Below are 20,846 nucleotides of genomic sequence, written 5' to 3'. Positions count from 1 at the left end.
TATGGGATTTCTATAAATACATAATGCCGACTAGGAACAACTGTTCATATTACGGTAATTACAAGGAGGGCATGGGAGAGCAACTAACTCCTACTTGAATTGCGAAGGCTAGTCAGCAGTCAACATGGCAAATCATCTAATAAATACAAGCTATTATCTTAAGACTACGGCGCTGTCTGCCTAGATCACCAAGGTTGTGTCTATTGGGGACAAAACTGTAGTGCCGCAGTTAAGTCAATTTGTATTAACTAGGAATTTTGATCTGACGATGGCACTAGATGACAAGTCAGGGGATCACCAAAGTCATTACAATTGGCCTCATTGGAAACATGAATGTCTGTTCCAAATGTCATAGAAAGCAATCCAAATAGTTGTTTTCACCCTGCAGCGAAAGGCTCGAGAAACTATAGATTCTAGCTCTTTTCCACTGGGAACTTTAGTAAAATAAGTAGGCATGGAAAGTAAGCTGTTGTGGGACAGACAACAGAGGAAGAAGTGGAGCTGATATTGTTATCGATTTCATTTCACGCTAATGCTGAAGCGGTGCTGGCACAAGCAGCACGGCGGACCCATGAGGGCGTGAAGCATGTCAAACTACTTTGTAGTCTTTCAGTTTGCCCTCCAGCACGCATTGTGATACTTAATTCTGCTCTAATCTTGTGTCATCTTTTTAAAAAACAAATCCCTGCATTGTTTGGCTGTGTGATGTATCTATATTCTGCTCGACCGATCAAGATTGACAGCACTGCCGGCAACCCCTGAAAGTTCTTGCATTTAGTAGGCTATTACCTCCTGAGCAGCACCTACTGTACGTTCCTTACATTATTCTGTAGTTGAAAAGGACAATTAGGCTAATGAAAGTAGAGCTGTGTGTCCTTAGTAGAGCTGAGCCTGACAAGCTGTCCAAAAAATGGACAATGCACCTAGAATGTGATTAACTGTCCCCCCCAATCCGAGGGCTGGATCCTCCTGCAGGATGTGACACGTGAAGGTGAACCTGAGCCTCCTCCAGAAATTAAAACTAATGGTGCATTTAAGAGTTCCTTGTCAACTTAAGCCAAAAATGTTGACATTCAGGGTGTCCTAGTGAAGCTACAAAGCAGATCATGATGGATAACTGGTACTGTTAAACATCATATTTACGTGTAATCACCTGTACTTAACAGATGTCCAAGCTGCTCACAAGAACACACAGTAGAGTTCATGCCTTGCTTCCATTGTTAAGTCTAGTCTATCTAGTAGGAGTACTATATTTACTAATGGCTATTGTAATATAAAGTTGTGGTAAATACAACACAGCCCTGCAATCTTTGCAGACCTCCTGAGATGACGACGAGGATTGCCTGAATAATGTATTCAGCAGTTCTGACATCAGTGGCATTCAGCGGGCAGGTTATTATAATCAGACCTTGATCTGGTTCAAGTGCACTTCTCGAAATAAAGACACACTGTACAGGCTTTCCAGTTCTCTTTAGCATATCACCATTCAGGATCCATTTATCATTAAAACTAATCATATAATGCCTGCTTGTTAGCAGCCTGATTTATGCCTAACACGGAGAAGAGTTCAGCCGCTGTCGACTGCGAGCAGGGACAGAACTATTATCGGCCACTGCAGATTAGTTTGATCACTGCTGTGCTATTAGAAGTGCATTCATCGACAGTTGATTTTCTACATGAAAACATTTTCTGTCTTCACTGCCGTGCGGAGCCGAAGACTGACAATATCTTCAGACAACATAAAATATGAAGACCAGTATCTTCACAACAGATCACGAGACAAGTTGGTTTTGTGGTATTCCCGTCTTCAGTGCTTTTATCTACACAGCCGCTGTATCAGGTTAAACACACTATTTCTACTCTTACTCCTGTCACCCTGTAGAGATAAGCAGTTAGAGAAACCAGTGGGAGGAAGAGAACGGGAAACAGTTAAGGGCATTACAAACACATTTCTTCGACTGGCAATCATCTACAGACAAAGAGCAATACTTCACTACAGCAAAAGGCTAAACTTTACATATACGAATAGCGGTTGGTTGTCTGCAAAAGAAAAAGTTACAGGGAACACACCATCTTGGAATAATGAAACCACCTACAAGTTTTGCACTTTCCACTACTGCACTACTGAAATCAAAGAAGCAAACTACAAAATAACTCATAACACAATAAGGAAATCACATAATAATAATGGTCTACAGAGACTTAAATCACACAACCTGAAATAGAGGTGACTGTTCAACAGTGTGATGCAAAAACAGTAACCTCAAATTTGTTTTCCCATACAACAAAACTGAATTGTCAATCGAATTCGAGGGAAATGCAATTTCTCCTGGATTACGTTTGTTTTTGACGCATCACAAATACATTTCAAATACGGCTGTCAAAGTTAACTAGAATGTGTTAACGCAAATTTGTTTTAATGCCACTAATTTCTTTAACGCATTAACGCAACTTGCAACTTTTAGGTTGCAGCGGGCTCAGTTTTAAAGCTAGAGTGAAGATACTGGCATGTTTAAAACTGCGACCGTAATCCGAGAGAAAATATGTTTCCCTTGAAATGTAATTGGGAATGCAAATTAGTTGTATGGGATGTGTTAAACACACTCATGTTGTCAGAAAATTGAAAATAAACTTCACACAATTAGGAGCAATTCAAGCACTGCTTTATGTAATTGGCTGGTGAAATTATTTAAACCAGGTCAGAGGTGAATTGAGAACGATTTTAGAAGAACCAAGTTGTCAGAACTCTGGGTGTGTGCAGAAACTTGGAGTTCTTACACACAAGCCCAGAATTATGAGCTGCACAAGTTCATTTATCTTGTGCTTCTTTTTTATTAAGGGCAACGTTGGTTCATGGGGTTCATTAAGTATTTTCACAGCGACGCTTAGTAAAGTACATTAATTCCTTCCCCTTGTCGTGTGTGAGACAGTGAGTGAAGTTAGCTTGTTATATTGTGTCAGTTCTATCTAAGAACAGTCCTCACTTTGCGGAGGGGCCAAGAGTTTGCATGTTTCTTTCCGATCAAACGCTACAGCAGGGAGCTCATGTATAAAAAGTGTTTTTAATTAAAAACGCTTGTCATCATTTCCCATATGGTTTTGATTGTTAAAATCTTGTTACTAGTGTTCTAAGAGATGTAACTTAATCGTGAGCCCTTGTAATGTCTGCACCTCAAATGAGAACGCCACAAAGGGAACTCCATCGAGACAGATATCTAAAAACCTGGACGAATAAATCCCAAAACTATCTACACGGCTGGATATCACAAGGGGTGAGTGAGTTTTTTTTCTTCTTTTGGTAATTTGGGGCGAACTGACCCAGTAAGAGCAACGTATAAATGAGGCCCCAGTTGGTTTGAAGGAAAAAACATGCAGACTCCTGGCTTATGATAGTAGGCTACACCATTTAAAACCACTCTGTTAAGATTTAGTAGAGCTTTGTGAGTTAGCGCCGTGGCTGGCCCTCAGCAGAGCAGACAGTGTTTTCTATGTGAGGTTGTAGAGCCACTGGCCAAGAATCTGTTTCTTCCCTGATGCAAGCAGAAGTCTGAGAAATAACCAGACCAGCAGCAGGAAATAGCAGTATGCTATACGGCCACCATCTACTTTGAGATACTGGGTCTCTCAACATGAAATAAACAGGGACAAGTAAATAGGGCAAGTCTAAATGTGTACTGGAACTAAGTGGATTAAATGTACTGTACTACGTGTCTAATGGTCTACGTTTTTAGTGCACAAACTAAATGTGGTGAGCATTAAATGTGGCCTGAATGACAACACTTCTGCTCTGCAGTTAAAAAGGGGGTGATCTACTGTGTAAGTTTGGGGCTATAACAACTATAGCCAGGCTACCATATTTAGTAGCCATACCTCATATTTGTCTGGTCGCGTCCAAGAAGCCTAGAGAGGAGGACAAACACAGAGGAAGCAAAGACAAACAGCGACACAACGTAAGCTTTGTGCAGACTGGATTTACCTGCAGGACATGTGCATTGCTTTCACGTTTCAAAAAGCATACCTCTGATTTTGAATGCTTTAGCTCATTTAGCTACAAATAAATTGCTGCCAATCATTTACCAGCACACAACAGAGTGCATTTTTTTACCCCCCAGGTGGTTTTTGATTTACATCCATTTTGAAAATGAGAGGGAAATCAACTTGCAGGGACTTCGAAATTGCTAGGTGAGTTGGGTAATCCATCACGGTGAACTTTGTGTCTGCTTTGGTATTGCATTGCTTATGCTAAAATAAGTCTACCGTGCAACAGTAATGTACCTTTGATAACAACTAATGCAGACATAATGCTTATTGTGATAGATTACCCGACTCCAGAATGTGCATTGATTTTCATACCAAAGTGAAACAAATGGAAACCAATGCCTGCCTGAATGGTAGGGTAACACATTCTAACATCTACGACACTGCAACAGGCTTTGGAAAGTGCAGCAGGGATATATATATGCATGATTTATGGCACTTAAACATGTAGAAATACTGGCATTGTCCTCAAAAACAAGAATAGATGCACGATTTGCAAAAAGATTGATGAAGATTACAGTGCATTACTTTCACATTAGATAAGATTAGAGAATTATTTTTCTAGCAATTTGCATCTATTACAATTATGATTTATTCCGGTCATAAATAAATTATACTACTCTATTAAAATATTCAAAACAGAGCATAGGAAATATGGAGTTCAAGTTGTCTTAAAGTGACACACACTTCTGCAAGTATGGGAATGAATAAGACTGCTCAATGTGGTCAGTGAATTTACAGAACTGGTCAAAATGCCAAACTTGGATTTTCCTAAAGCAGCATGGTTCAGTCAGTTATTAATTAATGTTCTGTTATAAGACAGAATTTGGAGGCACACTAAGAAAAAACAGGGCACTGAACCTAATTATGAGTGAGTCATTACCGGTATAGGGACTTTGTTTTTCTAATCAGTGGCTTTCTCATCATGGCATTCTGTGTTTTGATTAACTCGTTCATTCATGTACGGACCCACCACTTATCTTCCATTAATGACAAGTACATACGGATAATTCTTCTCTGAGCATATGGTATCAATAAGCAAAGAACCTCAGAAACACAACCACACTGAAATCCCTTCTTAAGAGATAATATGTTGACAACACCATGCCATACTTTTTACAAGACAGTGCAGTTGAAAGGAGGCGATATAGCAGCCAGTAAGCTGTTCTGTCATTTCACATCATTCTGAATATGTGTGTGCTCTTGTAGTCGGGCTGTTATCTATGATGTAGAACTAGAGCAGTCTAATGGAAGACAGAGCACGGCAAACAGAAAACGGACCACTGATGAATGACGATCCAATGAAAATTAGTGACAGCTATTACTGAAATGATCAGCGGGATTTTTCTGATTAAAGCGGCATTAAATCACAATTGATCTGACAGTGACAGATAGGGAAGGGAGGGACGGTGACAGGCTGAGAATGGGAAGAAGATACTCCGTGACAACTGTGAGTGGCGACGGGCAAGTCCTGTCTTGCAGGTGGAAGATAAGATTCAGTAAGTCGCAAAACAGCCATGAATGCGCCGTGCTGTGTGAATGCTTCCGCTGATTGGCAGTGATAAATGGCACAGTTAATAGGAAAAGCTAGGGACACCTTAGCGGAATCAAATTCTCTTGTGACAATCTGATAATAGTATTTGTAGAACCTTTCTATTCGTAAGTCTAAAGATGGAAAGTTTGGCGCTAGAAGGAAAGCTGCAGGAATGAGTCCAAAAACCGTGAAACGGGTTAGCAGTTAAGCCCTTCTGGTTCCCTTAGCTTTTAACTTCTGGCGATTGCATTCACACTTTAGAAATCATAAAAGTCGCGTTCATTTGTGGAGATTATCTTGCTGAACAAAACAGGTAAGTATCATAAACGTGTGTTTGCCACAGAGTTTATTTTCTGCAATAATCCAAAACCCAATGGAACAATCCCATTGGCCTTTTTGTCGATGCTATCTTCCTGGTTGGCCTACAAAAATACATCATCCCTGCAGCAGTCTATCAGGTCACTGAAGTCAAAAGCATTATGCTTATTGCAATATTGAATCTAGTGTAGCCAAGATATACCTGTAGCACACTACTGTCACTCTTTGTAATTCTGTGAAATGTTTACCATGGCAATGCCATTATGTTTCTTTTTCTTGGCATGAAACCGAGGTGGAGACGTGCCACCAGCAGAAACAACTTCTTGCACGCATTTCCACTTTTGGCACTCCACCCGGCTGGGACGAGCTGCACTGCACAGTCAGGTATACAAGTAATGGCTCCTCATGGTGGGAATCCCTGCACTCATCCATCCTTGCTCATAGTTGTTTATTCTTTTTTATTTCAATTCATCTGAATCATTTCACACTGACTAATGTGCTTCAATGACTAATTCAGCTTGAAGTTGAAATGCTTTTGCTCTTTCATGCTTTCCTATGTTATTGTTATTGTAAAACAATTTATCCAAAGTTGTTTTTTGAGTAGGTTTCAAGGCTTGTTATGGTGTGAATGTGCCAAATTGAGATCTATCACTCCCTTGGGCAAGATTTAAAAAGTCTTGGGTTGAGTGCATAGAAGTAGACTCCAAAATAGAAACCCGTTCATGACACTGGGAAGGTTTTGGACTGGATTTAAAGAGTCTCATCTGAGTCTTTTATGAAGGCTTGTTTGATGAAACATGTCAAACCAGTAAATAAAATGGTAGACCGAGGCCAGAGTATTGACATATTTTGGTGTTTTGCCGCTGTCACTGCCCTAAGTTGATAAATGACTAACCACTAACCACTGCTACTCTTCTTTCTTCTCTACAGAATCTGGTGGAGATTTGCGTAATTACTTATTGGCACAGAATACAAGAATGGCACTGCTGGTCCCAAATGGACTCTAAAAGCAAAAAGGGAGCTAAACTTTTCAGAGGCTCTGGAAGTAGCAGATGGTGGAAGGAGAAAAAATAAAACTGAATTACTTCAATTATGTTTATCCCCAACAGTGACGCCAAAGAGAGAAAAACACAGAGCCATTACATCCATGGGTGGAGTAGGGTGACTGTTAAACATGGTAGCTTACTTGGATTATAAAATGCTGTTATTTTAAAGACATGTGATGGATAACACATCGCCACAGTGTTCCAACATTTAAAAAAATCAACTTCCCAATTGGTCCAATTTCGGTATTTACTTGTTATGATTTTAAATTGTTCCACCGCTGGTCCAAATGTGTCATTACTTGGATGGATGATGCATCTTATCACCGACTGGCCTTTCTTAATGGATAAGGCTGGCGATAATCTATATTTTGTACATTCAACTCATGAAAAGACAAAAATGAATTCATCCTACTAATGGTGTGTACAGACTGAAATCAAACCAAAAGTGTAAATAGGCTGGCTGCAAGTGTGTTTGTGTGGAAGTCTGTCAGTCTCAGTCTGATCACAAAACATCCAGTACTCCATGTTCTTTCTGTTATTTTCCTCTAGAGCCCTTTCCTTTTTGCTGGTCTCCTCACATTCATGAACTGTACTCTTGAAGCCTTGAGATAAATAAACAATTTCACTCAAGTTGAAACATTTTCGACTCGTGCAGATGCATCTTCGCCTCGCGGCAAATTATGCCCGCTCTTGGCCTTCCATTAACTTTATATGCAATCATGTCTAATATTTGCTTTGCTGAATCGTAAGTATTGTCTGCATACTTGTCAACCTTGAGACCTCAAAAATAGGGAGGATTTCTAAACCAGAGCAGGGGTCTGGGGGTCCTCCCCCAGACAAATTAGTTTACTTTGTTTTCTGCATTCTGGTGACTTTTAAAGAATAACAATAACTAAATAATAAGTACACTGCAACAGCAGTTTAATGTTACATACTTTTAATTCTCAGGAAAGAATACAGAGTAATTGGCCTCTCTGGTGTGAACTTGTGTGAATCTCTGGCATCATCAGTTTTCATTCATTCACTCAAGCCTATTTCTTTCTCCTACTCTCGGACAAAACGCGTCAACACTGCGCTCTGGAACCCGTTATTTCTAAGCGCCATGCCACGCCGGCTTGATGTTGTGTCGAGCAAAGCCCAACTTTGGGTGCAGCAAGCACTGACAATGTGCGCTGAACCCAGCGGCGAGCGCAGCTCAAACCACGAGCATCTATTTTCCGCAGGAAAAGATGCAGCTCTGTTGTCGTCTGGGTGGAAACGGTAGGGCTTATACTCTGTGCAGCCAGAGCATGATATAGTTTATTTCCCTTCGCCATAGACCTCCATTGTTTTGTAAATACAAAACTCAGCTGTTTTATCACTTTAACACATTCATGGTTTTTGTCTTTTCATGGAATCTGTTGACAATAGGAGAAATACAAAATAACATCAGCCTCATCCATCTGCATTGACTCTAACAACACCACTGGCACAGATGCTGCAGAATGTCTTAACCGTTGTTACACCGAGGTAGTGCAGTTCATCCTTGTTATATATTTGATGCTACATAATTCATCACGCAGCACTAGCTGAATACAGCTGGACAGAGCTGTGAAGTAAAGTAGGCTAGTACCGTAGTGTCCTTTGGGAACTAACAGCACAGGTGCTTTCACTGCATTTACTGTGCATCTCTCCAGGAATAGCACACCTATTGTTATAAGCATATATATTATTTGTAACAGTCACAGAACAACAGTGTTTGATAATGTAAGGCATGGGGTTCCTGCTAAGTAACCGCTTTTATATTGACAAGTCTTGCAGAAGAGCACACTGGAGAAGACAGAAGACAACGCACGACAGAGAGTGTGGTCAAGCATAAAACCAAAACTCATTGCCAAACCTTTACTTTGTTTGCCTTTGTTACTTACTTACATCAAACACCACATACAGACCTCTCAGCAACACTCAGGTAGCGGCCTCACAGACAGTTCGTGTATGGCTGAATGCTGAAAGGTGACGACGGACTGGTTGCCTTGCGTACAACGGCCTACTTTAGTCAAAAACTAGTATGTTGGGCGTGACAGGAAGTGATTAAAAATGCAGCACAGACTGACCCATATTCAAGGGTATTACTGCAAAAATAGCCTATAAAGTTATATTATTATTATACAGCAAATCATTTTCCTTGTAACCTGGTAGCAAATTTCCCAAGATCAAGTACCAGTCCACAACCCAGGTTTACGGGAACCTCTATAAGGGATATACATAGTGCCTGAATTCCATATTTAACAGAATATTAAGATGTATTATTATTTTTTGCCGTATCTACAGTAATGCACGTTGAAGTACTCCCTAACGTATGAGGTGTTCTCCCCGAATCCACGAACCTGCTAGAGGCAGAAAGGTAATTATCTTAATACTGTTTACTGCATTCACAGCAGAAAATTACCCGTCTGAAGTGACTAATCCGTCTGCTGCTCACATGACACATGTTGTCAGAAAAGACCGTTAAGATGGATTTTTCAAAATTATACCATTTTAATGAGCTGATAAGAGCGTAACAATAGACTTGGGATGAGATTCCCTCTCCAGTGTGGCGACTGCCAACAGCTGTGACCACTGTAATGGAGAAAACGCACGAGGATGGCATTCAGCTCATACATCTTTTTTACCATGTTCTATAGCGGGAGCTTAAATCCAGCGTTATCTCCGGCGCTCCTGAAGGACATGAAGAGACAACCGAGGATATACACCAACGCATGACAAAATAGCATAACCCTTGGCGTTACGTGTAAATACTTCTTTACGTGTTCATGAGAAAAAGTGCCCACTCATTTGCAAAGTGGATTATCACAGCAGTTTGCCAGAGTAGCACAACTGAGCTCAAAACAATCAGATCGAGAGATAGAGGGAGACTCTGGGCTTCTAGCTCTCAACACAGCAATAATTAAGAGCTAATTTCGCTGAAATCATTTTCACTTTCTGAAACTCTCTCTCACTTTATTTTCTGTGCATTTCCAATGAGCACTTTTCAGACCATTTCCACAAAAATATTCCCTTTTAAATGCTAATGATTAATATGGAGTTACATGTACTCTTAAAAACGCTGGGGAATATCATGCCATGGCACTGCATGGAAATTGGTTTTATGGCAATCTGCACACTCTCCCCTCTAGCATTCACGACGGAACTTCTACAAAATCATTAATGCAATTCCAGCAGTACTGGAGAGGACTGCCAAAAGTTTAGAGAGATGGCAGAGTCCAAACTTTACTGTACAAAGAGGGAAATCAGGTGGCAGCGCAGGGTTCAATAAGAGGTTTTGAGTGTCTGAAGCACAGCGAGCAGTTTCAGCTGAGTGGCCAACTGGTTGGCTAGTAATGATCTAATAAGGGAGAGCTGGAACTAAAGCACACTGAAGTCATTTCAAGACTAAACGAGCGATGCAATGTCAGGGGACCGGGGACTAAATTGCTCAAATATATCCATGTGAATATTGGTAGATATATTAGCTCTGTGATGGATTGGAGTCTGAAATAAATGAAAATTTACTAGAGGTTTGTCAAATAACAAGCCACATATATACCATTGGTTGTCATTATCATGGATTTCTTGAATACATGTACTATATAAATATGAATGTGACAATACTGCAATACAGATCTTTATATCTAGAGTGCCTCTACTCCAAAAGGTCTGTTTGAAGGACTTTTGTTCTTATTCATTCTTATTTATTTGGTTTTCATTCTGTATCATAAAAAACAAATCAGTGTATGTTTGAATAAATGTACTGTTGCTAAAAACAAAGAAACAAAAAACGAGTACCTGCTCTCCTTCAGTGAATACTCTGTCCTGGAAACTCCAGGAGATGGTGGGTGTGGGGTCGCCCGAGGCCTCACAAGTCAGGGTCACTTGTTCGTCAAACTCCGAGGCAGTCTGGTTATTCAGGTAGGTTATCTTGGGTTGCACTAGAAACAAGACAAACATGGTGAACGTTAGAAACTGAAACAATTGCCCCAACTGGTCAACTAATGAATGTAAGATGAATTTATTCTGTTTTTAGCTCTGTTTTGGTCTCCACCAACTCCTGAGGAGAAATAGCCACTGTTGCTCTTTAGCTGCTAGATATTTGATTTACTTTAACAGCTGGTTGCTAAACAACAATGTCTGTTGTTGTACAGTACAACCAGGGTTTAACAGAGTTGATGGAGGTGGAGTTTGTGGCTAAATAGCTGCTGCAGCGTGGGCTGATAGCTCGCTGTGGTTTCCATCCTAAACATAATATGTCATTTGATCCAATGTTGTAATAGCGCAGCTTTAAATAGCTGTTACATATTGTTAACATTACTGCAGTCAAGTATACAGACAGGCTTCATTAGAGTCATGGTTTCATACCCCATTGGCCAATAATAGAGCAGCAAGCACATGATTACATAAGACTGGTGCAAATTTGCTCATGGAGAGAAACTCTAGTGTGATATCTTTCAATGTCCTAAGGGGTGGCTTAATTAGTTTTCAAGAGTGCACGCTTTTTCTTTAAACTGTATGCTTCACGCTGTGTAACTCTGCACCCTGGAACAGCTGTGGAGTGTACAGCAAAATGCCAATAAGTGAAACGAAAAGGCCAGAGAGGGAAAAAGAGCCACAGTGTCCTTTATGCGTTTGTAAGGCGAATGGAGTTATTCTCTTACCGAACACGTTCAGGCTGACTTCCTCGGCTTTCTCTCCTGCCTTGTTCTTGGCGATGCAAGTGTAATCTCCTTCATCCACTTTCTTGACATCTTTTATTACCAATTCTGAACCATCCTCGTTCAGGCTGTACTTATCGCCCGTTTCAAGGACAACGTTGTTACTGGAGCAGAGGGAAAAAAAAAGGAAAAAGACATGGCGGGGTTCACATCACAAGTCTTTGCTTACACAACTTCAGGGGCCGACAAATAACTTTCTTAACTCGCAGACAGTGATCTGTTTGGGATTTTTATCTCAGGAAGAGAGCAGCTGGTGTACAACAAAGGCCCGGAGAGCAAAAAAAGCTGCCCTGTGCCGTTTGCCTCTGAGAACATCGCCAACACTTCCACAGCTTTTGTTTGCCTCAGCTCTTCTTTAGCCCTTGTATCTGTGTTTTTAAGAAGGCCATGCACCAATTTGATGCTGATGCATGTTTCTTTCAGTTATAAGAAAACACTCTTTCGCTCTTGAGAAGTCTTCACTAGGGGTTAGAATACTGTTTGAATACATGTTTGTGTGCCTGGAGTAGCAGCCTTTCTGAGGCATTTTGCAGGCCGACAGTGAATGACAAATAAACAGAGCTTCACCTCTCGTTTTTTTTCGCTGCCTCACCCATCTGTCCTCCCTACAACCTCACTGTCTGTCTCAACTCTGTTCTGGCCGGGAACTGCATCTCCCTCAACACCCACATCACACCACAGCCTTGCTGCAGAGAAGACAGCTGTGAGCAGCATCAGGGTGTTCAATAACCTTATTCACTCACATGTCTGCAAAAAAAGCTTTATTCAAAGGTTCCTCTGCACAGCGGTGGTGGTGCTACTGCTGCGGCTGCTGCTGGTGCTGCTTGACACCGCTAAATGATGCACCACGAATATGAAAGTACATTGGGCAAATAGCTGGAATTTAAAGTGTCACAACTGAGAGGTGATCAAGCATCATTAAGTCATACTTGAGATATACTGTACCAGCTAATGGTGAATCCATTCATTACCAATCTCCTAGAAAGAACTGGCTACGCACACACGATGATGTTGGAAAGATAAGTAGACTGTTAACTGCTATTTCACTGTGTCAGATCCATATTTAATCAACATTTCATTTTATACTGTTCATCTCATTTTCAGCTTGTATTTACAGGTTGTGAAGATTAAGTAGTCTGACGCTAAAAATTTAAGAGGTTTTACCTTCTCTGCCAACAAAAGCTGACTGCAGATACCATTTGAATTTGTGGGTTTAGTTGTTAAATAGGAAGTTAAACCTAAATAGTTGCCATGCGTGCATGCATTAAAGACATTTAAGAAAATTGATAGAAGAATATGGTATTTTGTGCATTTATTTATTCACTCTCATCACTGATTTTAAGCTGCCAAAACAAATTCTTAAAGTCCCAGTGAAACGGAAGTTAGAGCATCATTAGCTGCTGTGACGTATTCCCCTCTGAAACGTAATATTTGAGCGGTGTGCAGTTACAAGAAGGGTTTTAAATCAAATCCTTCGCATTTAATTGGGCTGCTAAAAAGTGGGCGGGCTTAGTATGTAGCGCCAAACGGAGCTACGTCACACACCTCCCTCGTTGCTAAAAGTTGCAGCTTGATGGATGACATGATATTATTGGTTGATATTGGTTGGTACTAGCTTACGTGAGCACACGTCTTATTTTGTTTTACAGGGAAAAAAGATCGTTAGAATTTGATCTAAAATTATAATTTACTTTTTTGCATATATTGTTAAATAGGTGCACAATATGACCGGGGATGTGATCTGAAAGGGTTAAAAATGCATTTTTCATTTCACCTCGACTTTAAGGACTCAGATTGGCAGGATTCATTATTGTATTCAGATTCGTTTAAATGCTATCAGACCCCAACCCTAGTTGTTCCACTCCATATTTATGGGATGTCTTATAGCATCCAGTTAAATGTAAATCAGATCTTAAGCAACACCAGCATCCAATCAGCACACAGTCATCACTGTAAACGGGACGTTGCTGCAGCCACATGAGTCAGCTGGAGCGACCAGGTGCAGAATCACTACAGGTTTGTTCGTGGCTGCTATAACCACTCTAACTAAATGAAAATGTTATGCTATTTAAATAGTGTGTGGAGAGTAATAACACTCATCAAAGCCTTTTTGCACTTGTTACGGTGCAAATGTAAATACATGGAAATCTCCTCGTCTCTCCCCCACAACTATTTGTAGGCCAGGCCACGCAAATTCATATTTATGCCCTATTTACACTTTTACAACACCATCTCCCAGGAATGCATGTTGTGCTTATATGCAATCCCTTTCAAAGCGGGTACAACCAGTTTGTCCAGAGATGCAGCGAGAAGCAGGCAGCATCAACACCAAGCGAGCAAGAAAGTTTATCTGTTTTTATGTCAGACTTGATCAGAAGGCTCAATTTATAAAAAAGGGGGACAAAAGCTACCAGCTCCCGGTGGATTAGTGCTGAACCGGAGACGTGCAATTTGTGCCTCCAGTTGGTGTTGAAGTACGGTACACTTTTCAGAGGGCTTGTTTAGAGCACAGCTTGATTTCCATATATTTGAATGAGTACGGTGAAAAACAACTGTATGTTCTTACTTCAAGGAACCAATTTGAAATCTTAAATGTGAATATATTTTGTCATGTCTACTGAGGACAGGTGTGTGATTAAATCAATATGTCTTTGTACCGAAAGAACTGCCTTGAAATACTGGAGCATTCAGTCTGAGCACACAGAGACCGAGCTGACAACAAGCTCTTAAACCTGCAGAAGGCAGCATATTTTTGGCATCATTGGGCAAAAAGTTCATAAAAACCTTTCAGCATATTGTAATTCAAGTGTTCCGAGGGATAACTAGACTCCTGCACCTCCTCATGGCTCTGTTTTCAGGCTTTACTCAACTGATCTCAACATGGCTACCGGGCACAAACTTTCTCATTTTTACAGCTAAACAGTACACTACAAGATGTTTCTGACAACATTTGAGGAGAGAAAGAGACATTACAGATTAATATTTGATCAGCGCAGCCTAGTTTGACCGTTTGGTCGGAGTTCGCAAGTGATTGACAGCCGGCTCTCATAGACGGCAGCTGGACGGCAGACTCCAGATCAGCTCTTACTGCTTGTTTTTCTTCCAGTCTGTGAAATCTTGCAGATGCTGTTAGGAGCACCGGAGGACACAGAGGCACATGATTTTTTTTCAGATTACCTGTCTTATGCTCTACTGTCAGGATATAGTGACCGTTTTATAAAAATAACTTTTTTTTAATCATATTTGCTCCATTTCTACGCACTGCAGCTTTAACTGAATAAAATCAGTCTATATATTATTTAAAAAATACTTTCATTATTCTATTTTTTCTTTAAATAACAGTTTTTTTGTTGTCAATAAGCCACTTTAGCATGACTGCATAGAATCTTTTTGCCATGTCCATGTCTGAATCACATACCAGCTGGATCTTATGTTCCTTTTTGTGTGTTCAGTATCCTGATGGTCGCAATGTAAAACGGTAAAGTAATGGAACCCTTAAAATGAACTCTTCCCTTGACTGTGTATCTTTGCACATCGGTGTCTGGTCACTACATGTATGTCATATCCTTGGTGTGTCATTGTCACAGTGTCCAGCAGCTGGAGACAGAGGGCAGAGATAGCCCGACAACATCCCCCCCCAAAAAACGGTCCACCTGATTACTACATGGCCCTCTGATCCATCTGTGATACGGGCTATATAGAGTGCATCCTGTCACTGAAGGGCACAGTCTCACCCAAATAGAAGTGTCATTCATGAAGCTAATCAAGCTAATCGTACAACTTGATCTTATCAGGCAGTGTTTACCTGTTTGGCATTTGTGTCTACGCTGTCTTTGAGGTTTCGCTCAGCACCGTGCATATCTTTTCCTAATTAATTCTTCCTCGCATCTTTGCTTTACTTAATATTTCCCTTTGAGGTCAAGAAAAAAAAAACAACAACAAAAGGGATTCATTTTTTGCGACAGCTCAGATCTAGCCCCTGATCCTATACTGATGAAAACAGGCCAGTGACAGCGGTGGATGACGTACTGTGCCCAGGTGACGGTGGGTTCAGGGAAGCCGTCCGCATCGCAGGCCAGCAGAGCGGAGCTACCGATGTCTGCTGTAGCGTTGACCTCTGACAGCCTGGCACGGATGGTGGGAAGCACTGAAAAGAGACATGATAAAAATAGAAAAGCAATGAGTACACGCAGCAAGTGCATAAACATTCTGAGGAGGTGTTCTGAAGAGGCTCCATCTACAGCAGATATACAGTAGAGATTCAGAAGAATAATTTTTCCAAAATGGAAATCGTTCATCCTGCGCATTAGATTTTGATATTAGACATGCACGAGCAGACATTTTAGCTTCTGTTGTTGCTAAAGGAAAGGTCCGGGAAGCATGAATATCCACATCGGATTTCACAACCACCAGTACTTGTTGTGGATATCTTGCCCAAAGAGTTGCACAGGCGGACAGATGAACTGACCTGATGAACCATATTTAAGGCTCGAAACAGAACATTTCCAGGGTTTTCAGGGTCATCATTACTATGTCGAGCGACAACTCCTTGTTGACCAACAGGGCAGACAGGGAGCAGAAGGTGAACGAGATGCAGACAGCGCTTACCGTTAACAACGACCTTGATCATCCTGAAGTCAATTTCTCCCCTGGCCATGACACGAGCCTCACAGTTGTACATGCCCTCATCTGTCTTCTTGATGCCGCGGATCTGCAGGTGGTCGTTTTCCATGATCATGAATCGCACTAAAACAGAAAAGGCAAACAGAACAGTCATTTATTGCAGATTATTCAAATTATATGCACAGAACAAGACAGTGAATTTACATTTACCAATGTATGGGTTAAGAATAATACATATATGATGTACTTTCTGCATGATGTTATGGTCTGCTTTAGTATTAGTTTGTTGCATTTTGAAAGAATATGTTCAATGCTTGATCTCCATGGAAATTATGTATTTTCCCTCCTAGAAGCCTGTTAAAGATAAAGGGTAACTTCAGTATTTTTCAACCACATTTCCCCATGTGTTTGTTTCTAAGTGACTAATGGAGACAACTATTTTTGCAATTGGTCCAGTATTGAGGGAAAACGCTGTAACCGCCAGACGCTAAACAGGCTGCAATGTAATCGGTTGGGGCAAGCTGGCACCGTAAATTAACGTCCACTAAAAGTGATTGTTTTTGCTGCTGACAGGCTCAGATTGTTATTATAAGTGTCTGACAACATTATGGAAAGGACCCTACAGAGAAATAATTTAAAAAAAAAAGTCGTCCCCAATAGTCACTTAGACACGAAAAAATGGGTTGAAAAATACCGAAGTTACACTTGGAAGTGGATCACAAAAAACTACATGGAGTGCCGTGTGTGTGCCACAGTGTGAAATTAAGTATTAATATTTCCTTGAATCTTTAAAATCTGACTGTCTACGTGTATAAGTTCAAGTAAAGGTTCAAGAGGAACATTTTATAACTGAAATACTTCACTTAAATGCTCAGACAGGAAGTTGGAGTCAGATTAAAAAAGTCCCCGGTAATCAAGCAAGTGGTTACAGCAGACGTATTTCAGCAGTGTTTTACAGCGATCATAGAGCCTGACAAACTGTTGCACCTCTCATTAAAGCAGCCGTAAACACCCGAGCAGCAGAGCGAGCTGTCTTAACTGAAACCAGGTGTTTCTCACATGTTTCATCCAGCGTGTTATTAAAAGCCAGGGCTCTCCGACCACATCTGATTTAAGAGCCTTTAGAGCTGAGTCATTTTTTGCTGTTTGTTCTTTCTAAGCCCCAATTTAGAAAACTAAAGCACTCCTACACAATTTGTGACTGGTCTGTGTGTACTTCAACTCACTGGATTAAACATTGTGGCTATTTAGGGTGTACTAGCTTTCATCGGCCAGTTGATTCCTTCCTTGGGGATGGGAGCTCCTCTACAGGAGACTAACGCCGCCAGATCAATTTCCAGGCTAGTGAGAGAGATTTTAATATCTCCAGCTATTTAATAGAGAAGTCCACCATGTAAACTAAAGAAAGCCGGTGTGCTATAAAATTACTTGATGCATAAAATGATGTACTGAGAGCAAGAAAGGATGTTGGAGTGGGATAGTGATAATTTTTCTTCCCATCACTTTTGAGACTTGTGCACTTTATTGCACAATTACACCTCCGCTATTGTCTGAGCTCTCTGCAAGTCACGGAGGGTAACTAAGTACATTCACTGTACCTAAATACAAGCATGAGGTACTCAGTTACTTATGCATTTCAATTATATATTACTTTTCCACGTCTACTCTTACATTTCAGAGGCAAATACTGTTCTTTTTTACCCCACTACATATATTTGACAGCTAGAGTTTACTTTGCATTTCACATATCAAATATTTGATCTGCTATAAAATGACGCATTCTTATAGATTAAGTTAACCAACATACATTATAAAGTAGATACAAATTAGTTGGTGTAGTAGGCCCCTATTGACCCACATCTAAGGCGACCAATAACGCCTATTTAATGGCCTGATAACAATCTTATTGGCTGAAGCATCGGCAATAATAAGGACACATTCTGCATTATGAGTATTTTTACTCCTGATTATATTAGTACATTTAGCTGCTAATATGTTGCTTTATTAACATTTTGAATGCAGGGTTTTTACTTGCAGCATTTGAACATTATGTTGTTATGATTTTAATTTATGTAAAAAAATCTGAACACGTTTTCCACCACTGATTTCCACAATATTGTTTTCTGCTTCCTGTCAAAATCCACAAAATCGTCATGTAAAAACTCATGTCAAAATATTCTAAGTCAAACCAGTTTTTGAGGGCTTATTGTGGTATTTCAACAGACACATAGGCGTTACATTTTACCAACCAGCTCCTAACTCCTGTTATGTTGACACATATCACAATGGCACAGTTCTGCAAGGAGGCTTAACAATGCAACATGCAGCGTAGGGTTTAGGTCAGCTGCTGTGAGGAAAATTACATAAGCAGTTTTCAGTTTTCAGTGTTGGTTACAATTAGTGGTTTTTCCAGTGAAAAACACATTCCTTGACCCGACTCCAAGAATAAAGGCGGGCTTAGGACAACACTGTGGTGACTCCAGGCTCTCCAGCGGTCACCAAGGGAGGGTTACTGTAAGGTTAAAATAGGCCCAGTCCAAGTGTAAATCTAAATTGTCTCCACCTCAGTCCTTACACAGCACATTGGAGTTTCAGTTGAACTCTCTGAGGTAGAGCTGATCTGACCCAATGCTGCCAATCTACTCCAGCAGCACCATTCATTTCCACAGTGTTTATTTGTTTGAATCTCATAGAATTTCTCCACAATAGAGCCAGATACCTTAGTTCTGTGTCACGCTTCATAGCTCCAAAGCATGTTTACTGGCAAAGCAACAATTGTTTAGAACACAGTGGAGAAAAGGATTGTAATGCAGGAAGTGGTTTGAGAAGTTCGTATGGACCTTTTGATGTTCTTGTTTTGATTATTTCTTTCCCTCTGTGACTGTGACTCACCACTGGAATCCATGGTAAGGGCTGTAAATTGAAGCTGATTACAGCTTCCGCCCTCTGTCAGGGAAGCAAGCTACAAACTCCTTTCAAGACTAAAGGCAGTGAGTATTTGATATTCTCAAAAGAGATATTCGGTGGAGCGTACCTTCAATAGGACAGTTACAACAATGAACAAACTTGTTAATCCCAACTGTACCCAACTGTGAACTGTCCAAAACACCACGTATGTGCTCCTATTTATATTCTATTTTGTCATGTGTATATCAAATAAGACGGCGTCTAGGGAAATCTGGTAAAAAATACATATAAAACGACCTCACGTAATCGCGAACCAAGAAGTATAAATAGTGGCGAACGCCACGTAGGGAGGAGATCAGAGGTGGATGTGTGGGTCTAAAATACCGGAGTTTCACCCAGGAGACAGGCGTTCGTGTCCCGTGTGAAACTAAAAGTCAACATTGAACTATTTGTCACGTAAGTTACGTACTTAGGTAACGCCACTTCCGGAGTTATTTTAAGCCAAATTACGATTTTTTCCTAAACCTAGCTACATAGTTTTCATGCCTAAACCTAAAGAAGATTTTCAAAAGACTGTATGCATGTAATGAGCGGAAATTGACACGTGTTGCTGGACATTCGGAGGAAAAGGAACGAACCGTTGCATGAGAATATGTTGATATTATCCTATAGTGCAATAATTACTCTTCTTCTAGTGCAAAATGACGTTGTATTTAATTAGACTATTTTACTAACGAGTTTAGAAAGTGTGCTGTCGGCTGTTTGTTTGCTGAAGTTGTTTTGTTTTTATGGTGTTTTTCTTGTGTCCTTTAACTGCACTGATCAGGAGTAACGCTCCTAATGTTGCTGTATTCTGTACAATGGCAATAAAGGCTTTCTATTCTATTTTTTTCTTATATTGTTAGCGGCAGCAGTGGCAGACAGAAATTACATTGTTAGTTCTTCTCTCACCCTTCCACTTTTCCCCTTTTCTCTTCAGTTTTTCAGATTATATCTGCCTCCAGAGTAGCTCTCCCTCTATTTGGGGAACTTAAAGTCCAATCTGCCCTCATACATCTTTTCTAGTGACAATAACCACTTCATGCTGGGCCAAACAAATATCATTTCCATGTTCATGCATCTATGAGGTCTAAAACTCCCCCCCCGCTGAAAATGCATGGCTCTGTGCGTAGATGACACCAGCAGGAGAAGGAGATGAGGAAGAGAGTGGCAAATTGATTGGGGAGCGTGAATTGGCAGAGAGCATTGGCAGGAAGGTAAGATGACCGCTCAGGGAGTCAGGGGGGGGGGATGAGATGGGATGGCAAGTCGGAGGTGAGGAAGTAAGCTCAAGCATTGGAACGTTTGTGTTTGGACTGGCTCACCGTCTTTGGCAACCTGGATCTTGGAGCCCTTATGCTTCCAGATGATGGTGGGTGGTGGCGAGCTGGCCACTTCGCAGACGATGTCGGCGTCGTCGCCTTCGTTGAACTCCTGTGGGCTGGGAGCGCTCTCAAAGGTGATCTTTTCTGTAGAGAGACGAGACGATCATATATTATACACGTTTATAAATATCTCAACATTCAGACTGACACTTCGGAAAGGTGAAACTTGAAATGCGGCATATTTAGATTGCTTTCAAAAAAAAATATCTCACAGTTGATTAGCAGTGAA

The 20,846-nt window shown here is 40.7% G+C and overlaps 1 protein-coding gene across 11 annotated transcripts in view; it reads right to left on the bottom strand.

Moving 5' to 3' along the window:
• ncam1a (neural cell adhesion molecule 1a) overlaps window positions 1-20,846 on the bottom strand; it is a 274,078-nt gene that overhangs the window by 65,419 nt on the left and 187,813 nt on the right. For 6 of the 11 annotated variants that reach the window (XM_074612167.1, XM_074612169.1, XM_074612175.1 and 3 more), the window contains exons 4-9: window positions 20,558-20,701; window positions 16,272-16,409; window positions 15,693-15,810; window positions 11,607-11,767; window positions 10,741-10,883; window positions 3,871-3,900 (exon numbers count right to left, since the gene is read on the bottom strand). In XM_074612167.1, the coding sequence (XP_074468268.1) occupies window positions 3,871-3,900; window positions 10,741-10,883; window positions 11,607-11,767; window positions 15,693-15,810; window positions 16,272-16,409; window positions 20,558-20,701 (734 nt within the window). The remainder of the gene's footprint in view (window positions 1-3,870; window positions 3,901-10,740; window positions 10,884-11,606; window positions 11,768-15,692; window positions 15,811-16,271; window positions 16,410-20,557; window positions 20,702-20,846) is intronic. The other 5 variants (XM_074612168.1, XM_074612170.1, XM_074612177.1 and 2 more) reach the window with 1 other exon arrangement.

Source organism: Sebastes fasciatus, chromosome 16 (genome assembly GCF_043250625.1).
Source record: "Sebastes fasciatus isolate fSebFas1 chromosome 16, fSebFas1.pri, whole genome shotgun sequence".
In the NCBI taxonomy this organism is placed as follows: domain Eukaryota; kingdom Metazoa; phylum Chordata; class Actinopteri; order Perciformes; family Sebastidae; genus Sebastes; species Sebastes fasciatus.
The sequence above is the reverse complement of the archived record's forward strand: the minus strand, read 5'-3'. Positions and strand labels throughout refer to the sequence as shown.